This window comes from Argentina silus (assembly GCF_951799395.1).
Source record: "Argentina silus genome assembly, chromosome: 13".
NCBI classification, from domain to species: Eukaryota; Metazoa; Chordata; class Actinopteri; order Argentiniformes; family Argentinidae; genus Argentina; species Argentina silus.
In genome coordinates, this window is record NC_139667.1 from 1,953,500 (window position 1) to 1,963,215 (window position 9,716).

Here is a 9,716-nt window from a genome sequence, read left to right on the forward strand (position 1 = left end):
CTACCACTTGAGCAAGGCACTTAACCCCTAACTGCTCCAGGGGCCCCAAAAACTACCACATTCCAACAATTGATGAGAATTGATTTCCGATTTCCGATTTCCGATTTCCGATTTCCAATTTCCAATTTCCGATTTCCGATTTCTACCTCCACCAGCCTCCCTTGGTCTGTAAAGATGGCTTAAATATCTACTTTTTAAATTCATTCATATACCTCTACTACAGTAAAGGAACTTTTCAGACATTTGACCTTTTTGTCACCTTTGTGTTACCTTTGTTCTTTGTAGTTTTTTGCCGTTGCCTGCCAGCGATCAGACCGCTGATTGATAGCTTTTTCAACCGCACGGATTTTCTAGTGTCAGGGTTTGTCAGAGCAAGTCAGAGCCCACGTAGCCTAAATGTTGCATGACAAGTGTTTTGTTAATATGCTTAAGAAGCACACGAGAAAGATAAATATCATATGTCGTTTTTCTTTGTCTTTTGTCAGTCCGACTGACTGGTTTGGCGTGTGGCCATCCACTATGCGGCATGTACGCCAGACTACCTCCCAGAATGCTCTCCTCTCACAATAGACTAACAAGCCTCTTTAGAATGGTTCGTCCAACAGTATGAGAAACTGTTCACGACACAAGAGGCCAAAGATAACTTGACATTCAAAATTATAAGAAGGTGTTCTTTTTCTCTCTGAGTCAGAACGCCTTGCTGCACCTCTGCTTTGTTAGATTACTGTACATCAGGTGGGCGGCTGTGCTGCAAATAAAGCTGACATGGCAACATGTTCATGGGACAAGACCGGTACCAGAACTGGTTCTTTTTTTTATTATTTGATGATGTGTGTACAGCAGGGGAGGCTGGTGGAGGTAGAAATCGGAGGACAGGTTCATTTTAATGCATGAGCCTATCCTCTAGATTTCTGCTAGCCTCCACTAGTGGACAGCACACTCACTTCATCCACCAACCGCCAGTTTAGGAAAGTCTTTGGACGCGCGCAAGAAATACTTTTTCAGTAAGCAAGAGAGACGTCCAGGGATTTCCACAGCAACAAAGGGACGTTTGTTGAGGCGTTTGTTGTCTGGAACTCTGGAACTCTGGAACTCTGGAACTCCAGGTCTCTCATTCTTAGAATTTCACAGAGGTTACAAATACATTTCCCTGCAAAGGCTAAATTAGTGCACATGCATTTTAGATAGTCGCCATCTATATTTAATCTGGGACATTTCTCGTGGGGGCTGATCAAACCTCTCTTTGATCACTGTTTTCAAAAGGGTATTTTGGTATTTATTAGCCGTGTGGCAGAGACCCTCTCTGGGTCACACCAACTGGCGGACCAATTCATTTTTAACCCACTCACACAACCGCATATTTCACGTCCCCCCCACAAATAAACATTACATTACATTACATTTATAGCATTTAGCAGATGCCTTTATCCAAAGCGACTTACAACAAATACATTTGTTTAAGTAAGTGAATCATCTATCCATCAGTCATCATAAGACAAAGTCATCAATTCTCAGACCAGGGGCCATTGGCAGTCGTAATGCTAGATGATGCTAGGATGCTTTTTTTTAAACACGGTTTAATCAAACGACAAAGTAGCAGGTTGTTTACCCTGGTTCTGTGGTGTATAGACAGGTTGTTTACCCTGGTTCTGTGGTGTATAGACAGGTTGTTTACCCTGGTTCTGTGGTGTATAGACAGGTTGTTTACCCTGGTTCTGTGGTGTATAGACAGATGTCAGCCAGTACTAATAGTTGCTGTGACACTGATTATCATAAGATTGATACTGTACTCGCGGTCTCCAGCAGGGGGGCAGGGGAGGCTGGTGGAGGAATACTTCGGAGGACGGGTTCATTGTTACCCCTCCTGTTACCCCTCCTGTTACCCCTCCTGTGAGACTTAAGTCTAAGCCTTCAGTCTACTTCATGGTGATTTACATGCACCTATAATGGTCCTATAGATGATAATGTATGTGGATGTGTGTGTATAATTTCCATTTAACGAGGCTTCAGTCTTAGTTTATTGATGTGCTCTATTTCAAATGTATTTTGCATGTCCCATAAGTCGGGCATTCAGGGTTCCTCGTGTCTTTCCTCGTTTATCTTCTATAGAAACACATTACTTTAGCATTCCATATCGTTGAATAATATTGTTTCACATAAAATGCTCTCCTCTGGGAGGGTCATGGAAAACCTCATGAATTGCACCGTTGGACGTATACCGCCCCGTTTTCTGCATAAACAACGGCATGAAATGTGACCGTCATCAACGGCCTGGACCACCTATGTCGTAAAAAGGGCCCCACAGTATTTAGATAGGCCCCTATAGACCCTATGTAGCCTGCAGATACTATCAACACACTGTGAACTGGCGGTTTGCTGGGGCTGGGGTTCGGGTAAGGACTCTGGTTAGGTTTAGGTTGATAGTTAGTTGTGAGTGGACTGCGCTCAGGAGTCAGTCAGGCCCCGCTGGAGATATAGATAGCTGACAGAGTGTCCTGCTCTGAATGGCGAGGGGCTTCACTGCCCCCCCCCCTCAGACACACCCCCCCCTCACTGCCGTCCCCCCACCCCACACCCCCTCTTCAGTGGTCATCTGGATCTCATCTGGAACACAGCCTTGTATTTATGTGCACTCCACAAAAGGGGCACCAGTCCCAGTAATATATTACCTTTATCAGGGGAGGCTGGTGGAGGACCAGGGGAGGCTGGTGGAGGACCAGGGGAGGCTGGTGGAGGACCAGGGGAGGCTGGTAGAGGACCAGGGGAGGCTGGTGGAGGACCAGGGGAGGCTGGTGGAGGACCAGGGGAGGCTGGTGGAGGACCAGGGGAGGCTGGTGCAGGGACCTGGGGAGGCTGGTGGAGGTGAGAATTCGGAGGACAGGCTCATTGTAATGCATAGAATGGAATGAGGAATTGTATCAAGCACACTTCATAATGAGCCCGTCCTCTGATCTGCCTTGACAGCGTTGACATTTATCTATGTGCACCCCAGAAAAAGAAAAACACCAGAGGAATGCTTTGAATCGAGTGTGTTGTCACAGGCTTTGGCTTTCCTGTAAGTTAATGTAGAAGTTGGTTAGGGGTTGAAGTTGAAGTATGTATGTGTGTGTGCATGTGTGTGTGTGTAAGTTCTGTGTGTGTGTGTGTGTGTGTGTGTGTGTGTGTGTGTGTGTGTGTGTGTGTGTGTGTGTGTGTGTGTGTGTGCGCGCGCGTGTGTGTGTGCGTGCGCGCGTGTGTGTGTGTGTGTCTGTGGTGGGGTGAGAAGAGGTCAGGAGCAGTCAGGAGGGGCTGCAGGGGGAAATTTGCTGTTTTATGACCATAAAAAGAACACTGTGTCGTGATGGATCTGCTGAAGCGGTATTTAGGGTTTTCAGACCCCCTTTGAAGGTAACGTCCTCCTCCTCTCTCTCCATAACTCTCCCCATAACCTCTGGTTAAAGGGGCCCCTGGTTAAAGGTTAATGTTCACATGTGTGCAGGAAAAGGGGGGGGGGGGTCATTCACTAGGAATGTGTGTGTTGGATTAAGAACCTACAGTACGGCTATTGTTGTTGTACATCCATCAGACTCCAGACGTTTAAGTAACACCACCTGAACAGAATGGTAATATGGGACTGTAAGTAATACCAGGGGCCTGGTGACCCAGAGGCCATTCCCTCTCACCCAGATACATGGTGTTGATTCATGGCTTTGGGGTGGGGGGCCGGGCAGGGGGGGGGGGCTATAAGCCTTTTTCATTAAGTCTGTCAGTCTGAGCTCTAGAAAAGCTAGCGCTGGTATGGCCATTGTGACTGACGTGTTTGATACCATTCCTCATTCCATTCCATGCATTGCATTGAGCCCGCCCTCCGATTTCTACCTCCACGAGTCTCTCCTGTTGGGGAGATGAACTGGTTCTTCAGGTGTCAGACAAGGTTACTCAAGATACCATCTGATCGTGTGTCTGTCTGTCCGCCGGCGGTGTTCTCTCAAGGTGGTTTCTCTCATGCATCTTCACACTCCTGTGAAACTTCTGCCCTGCCTGCTGCGGTGCTGCGGTCTGGCCTCGGTTTTCTTTTGCGAGGGCTGACACCTACTGGGCAAACTCTGCATCACAGTTTTAAATGGAGGCCGCTTCATTTTGCAGTATAATGCTGTTAGTAGCATACAATAACAGCAGTGGAGGCTGGTGGAGGTAGAAATCGGAGGACGGGCTCACTGTAATGCATGGAATGGAATAAGAAATGGTATCTAAGCCGTCCTCTGATTTCTACCTCCTCCAGCCTCCACTACTGTACACACGTGTTTGTTAGCATTCCATATTTCATCAATGAGCCCGTCCTCTGATTTCTACCTCCACCAGCCTCCCCAGAATAACCGACACGGCGTGTTGTACACCGTACTGCGCTGCTACAATTGAGTTAAGTTAAACACTGTTGTCATGATTTCTGTTTCGAAGTCCAAGTATGTTTCAGTGCCTGAAAAAAAGCTAAACGTCAGATAATTCAATGTTTTAGGATGAGGACCATGAATATATACATGTTATCGGGGGTACACATCTGTGTTGTGAAGACGATGATCTATTTGAGGTAATGTGTTCTTTCGGTAAGAATTACTGGGGCGCTTAACCCTATCCAGGGCCGGTCTGAGCCACACTGGCTTTAATGTGTTCCTTTCACATTGTCCTTTCCATCACTATTTCTGCAACTATGGTAACCAGGCCAGCCCAGTACAGCTCAGCTTGGCTCAGCTTGTCGCAGAATTTAAGTTATAATACTTTGAAATAAAATACTGTGTTAACCAGAGCTGTTGATTCATTCAAAGACTTTATTCACGCAGAATATGTAGCTGTTCAGATTTGCAAAGCCGACCCCGTTATCTCTTCAGTCACCTGCCTTCATAGACTTCACACAGGTTAATGCCTTCTATTCAACGTATTTCTGTTTCCTGTCTACATGCACCAATAACATTCAAGATCTGTATTTCGTCATCAAGGTGTACGCCGCCCACCTGGCTGGCGCCCGTTAGTCTGGTCAGACCTTGCTGACGCCCAGGCTGATTTCAAAAGCCTTTTGTTCTGGCGGTTTATAACTTTGTTTATTACTTATTTACTCTAACTTTTAATTATTCTATCCTGGTTTCTCCAGCTTTGATCCTTTGTTTTCTTCACCTATATCAAACCCCTCAATCTGACCTCACCCCTCTTTACTGCCTTCTCCAAATGTTCTAGGACCATCTGTTTTCCTGTGACCTCTTTTGATTAGATTAGATTAGATTAGGTTCAACTTTATTGTCATTGTGCAGAGTACAGAGTACAGAGACAACGAAATGCAGTTAGCGTCTAACCAGAAGTGCAAAAAAGCAGAAAAGTGCAGTGTGAGCAGTATATACAGGTAGTGCAGTAATGAGCAGTATAGTAGTGCAGTATATGAGCAGTATAGTAGTGCAGTATATGAGCAGTATAGTAGTGCAGTATAGTATAAGTAGTGCAGTGTAAGCAGTATCTGAATTAGTAGCAGCATTTACCTCTTTACCATAAGATCAGTTCGGCCCTGCAATGTGAATTAGGGTCCTGTGTTTTTTACGTGGCGATTTGGCCATTAGTTGATGCAGTGTGATATATTTACACACACCACAAGGTGGAGGCAGAGACCATTGTCTAAAACCTGTCTGTCTTCTCAGTATGAGCACAGCTGTAAAACCTGCTTGTCTTCTCACAGCTGTAAAACCTGTCTGTCTTCTCACAGCTGTAAAACCTGTCTGTCTTCTTATTGAGCACAGGTTTAAAACCTGTCTGTCTTTTCATAGCTGTAAATCCTGTCTGTCTTCTCACAGCTGTAATACCTGTCTGTCTTTTTACTGAGGACAGGTTTAAAACCTGTCTGTCTTCTCATAGCTGTAAAACCTGTCTGTCTTCTCAGCTGTAAAACCTGTCTGTCTTCTCATAGCTGTAAATCCTGTCTGTCTTCTCACAGTTGTAAAACCTGTGTCTTCTCATAGCTGTAAAACCTGTCTGTCTTCTTATTGATCACATGTTTAAAACCTGTCTGTCTTCTCACAGTTGTAAAAACCTGTCTGTCTTCTCATAGCTGTAAAACCTGTCTGTCTTCTCATAGCTGTAAAACCTGTCTGTCTTCTCATAGCTGTAAAACCGGCCTGTCTTCTCAGTGTGAGCACAGCCAGAAGAGAGTGACCCAGGCTGGTATCAAGGCTGACACGTTTGGAATAAAACAGCGCTGCAGGTGTGGAACTGGCAGAACGGCGTGGGAATAGATTCCGAACTGTGAAAATAATTTTACCATTTAAAGATAGCATTTGAACTGAAAGAGCAGGATGCCCAGGGGATATTGTCACACACCTGAGATTTGCCTTTCGGAGACATGGGGATGATATGGCATGATACTGTATATCTCAGGGGAGGCTGGCGGAGGCAGACATTGGAGGATGGGCTCATTGTAATGCATAGAATGGAATAAGGAATGGTATCAGACACACGTGTTTGATAGCATTCCTTATTCCATTCTAGGTATTAAACACACGTGTTTGATACCATTCCTCATTCTATTCCATGCATTACAATGAGCCCGTCCTCCAATTTCTACCTCCACCAGCCTCCTCTGGTATATCTACAGAAGGAACCTTAATGGTGATCCTAAACAGAATACTCTGGAGACCAAGCTAGGACAACATTGTGAGATATAGGTCTGGTTTCCCAGACACAGATTTGGACAAATCTTAGACTGAAAACCATCTTCAACAGAGAGACGATTTGTAATCCTTCTTCTGATGTTCAACGCGGAGTGAATGAAAATGTACACCACTGTCGTACAATTTAATCAGTTCAGTTAATTTCAAACCGGAATGAAACCTCAGCAGGCAAGGTACTTATTGATTTACATGATCTTTATTAAACAAAGGCGATGAAAAACACAGCAACAAGCAATATCCTAGCGAAGCACAGCCATAGATAGTGACAGCCTACTGGGGATGGCAAGAAGCACCTTCATGAATAACCAAATGTATACCGGTAGCACTTCACATAACGACTTGGAATTAGTGGCTAAGAACATGGTAATAACCGTGGTAACTACCGGTAATTACCAGTACTGTAGTTACCAATAGCAATGCCACATACAAACTGGTCACATGTAATTGCTTGGATTCATATAACGCCTTTTCACCTCAGGTGCTCAAAGCGGTTTTCACCATTAGGGGAACTCACCTCATCCACTACCAATGTGGACTGTACCACCACAGCAGCCATTAGGGGAACTCACCTCATCCACTACCAATGTGGACTGTATCACCACAGCAGCCATTACACTCCAGAGAGCACACATCAGCTGTCAGTGGATAGGTGAAGAGAGGAAGATGGCATACTTAGTTCATACAATGTTTATAGTTTATAGACATGACATGAAAAGGGGACCTATTAATACAGTCCCCAGTCACTGACCTACACAAACAACAAGATCCTATTTCTGTTGTGTTGACGTTTTATGTGATTTATGAAGCAACCCACATTTTCCCGGCCTGGAAAGTGTGACTCAAAACTAAAGCCACCCACATCTCTCGATGTGCTTTTGCCCTCAGGGAAATTATAGAGGTCGATGTTATTACTGCAGAGCGACAATCACTGTAATAAACTTCATCTTCATTGTGGAGAAGAGTGTCGGGGCTCACCTTCAAATCAAATCGTGTCAAATCCAGTGAGTTTTCTTTCGAAGCCATAGTTTATGGTTACATGAACAGCTGTTGATGAATATTCATGTGGATGAATACACCCACAGCCATTCATTCGTAGTGCTTTGTTTTACAGGCGAACTAAACAATACCCATACCGTAGGACTCATTTACCTTTATATTAGCATTCACAATCACCAGCAACCGTTTGATTATGTGCATTACAGGGCAGGCTGGGGGAGGGAGACATCGGAAGACGAGCTCATTGTAATGCAGAGAACGAAATGAGCCCATCCTCCGATTTCCACCTCCACCAGTCTCCCCTGGTGCATTATATGAGAGACCAATGCTGCTTGCTGATGTTACGCACTGGCTGTTTGTATATACAGTATCATTTGGGGTCTGACTTTCAATAAGCGTGAGTATATTATTGATTAAATCAATCAAAAGGGGGGTAAAATGACAGCAGGAAACGCTGGAGAAAGTCAATAAATACGATTTTCAAATCCATATCCAGTAACCGCCATTTGTAGACTAGAGCTAAGAACCGAAGAAGTAAAAGCTATCTAGATGGAACGCATGAAAGTGTGAAAAGCATTACATCATCCAAAAGCACCAACGTATTGACAGTATGACTTGTATAACGTGTAACACTGTAAACAAACAATAATGTTGGTTCCCAGAATCTCATCTCTCCAGTCTGAATAACTCATTATTGTACAGTGAAGGGAAAAATTAAATGCAGTACATTCAAGGATGTAAAACATGCCAAATCATAAAGATGCAAAAGTGCAAATAGGGATACCGTGTAAAGAAAATTATACTCATACCTCAGCACTGTACAAATAAAGCATTTCATCAGCATGACATGGTCCAGAAGTGAGGCTCCCTTCATGTAAAGTGTAGCCATAGTGTTGCTAACAGGGGAGGCTGGTGGAGGTAGAAATCGGAGGACGGGCTCATTGTAATGCATGGAATGGAATGAGAAGTGGTATCAAACAGACGTGTTTGATACCATCCCTCATTCCGTTCAATGCATTACAATGAGCCCGTCCTCCGATTTCCACCTCCACCAGCCTCCCCTGATTCCTCACAGAAAAGGTGACAGAATCCCAATTTTCTTTTTGGAGCAGCAACAAAACCGGTAGACAATAACAGTTCCTCATTAAAAGTTGATACGACAGAAATCCAATAGACCAAAACGTATCGTGTCATATAGTACTCTCGTTTCCTCGTTAGAAACTGATACCACAGAGACCAAACAAACAAAAAACAATCCTCTCATATCTCCCAACTGTCAAATGGACGTATAGTGTTTCCCAAAGCTAGTGAGTCTGATCTTCTCAGGGAGTATGATATTAACCGAGTTTTCCTCGCCGCTGCTGTTGCCCTTCAACAGATGCTCTCTCTGCTGGCGAACCAGCTGGCTGTACTTGGCGTTGGCCATCCAGGCCTCGCAGCGGCCGTAGAAGATGATGCTGGTGGTGCCCAGGATGACCAGGCACGTGAGCAGACCCAGCATCCCGAAGCAGATGAGCTGGCTGCGGGTGACCAGGCCCCCGGGCGAGTGGACCGTCTCCTTCAGGGTGATCTTGAGGAGGTCCCTGTCGCGAGGCTGGAGGAGCTTGTGGAAGGCGTGGGCGGAGAGGCTGTAGTGTTGTGGGGACGAGAGCTGCGGGTGGACGAGGCCCTTGTCTGGGTGCTGTTTAGACCCAGGTCTGGTGGCTTTGGCCTGGCTGGGTTTGTGCTGGACGGCGCACGTAGGCCCGGTGAAACCCGAACGACACGCGCAGCGGGGAGCTCCGTCGTCGTCGGCGACGCAGGTGGCCCCGTTGACGCAGGGGCCGCTGGCGCAGGGGGAGAGGGTGGCGTTGCAGGTGGGGCCGGTGAGCCCGGAGGGGCAGGTGCAGGTGAACGTCTGGCCGAGGTCACTTTGATTGTCACGGTCGGTGCAGTTTCCCCCGTGGAGGCAAGGGTTGGGTTCACAGCTGTCAGTGTCGATCTCACAGAAGTCACCAGCGAAGCCGGGGAGGCAGAGACAGGATGGGTAGGCTG

General features: G+C 45.9%; 1 protein-coding gene across 1 annotated transcript in view; it reads right to left on the reverse strand.

Moving 5' to 3' along the window:
- Window positions 1–8,958: 8,958 nt before the first annotated feature.
- The window catches only part of dlk1 (delta like non-canonical Notch ligand 1), a gene marked incomplete at both ends in the record, with an annotated part of 4,411 nt that continues 3,653 nt past the window's right edge, over window positions 8,959–9,716 (reverse strand). Inside the window, one exon of the mRNA XM_083683447.1 lies at window positions 8,959–9,716. This exon is cut by the window's right edge and continues 47 nt beyond it. Within this exon, the coding sequence (XP_083539573.1) occupies window positions 8,959–9,716 (758 nt within the window).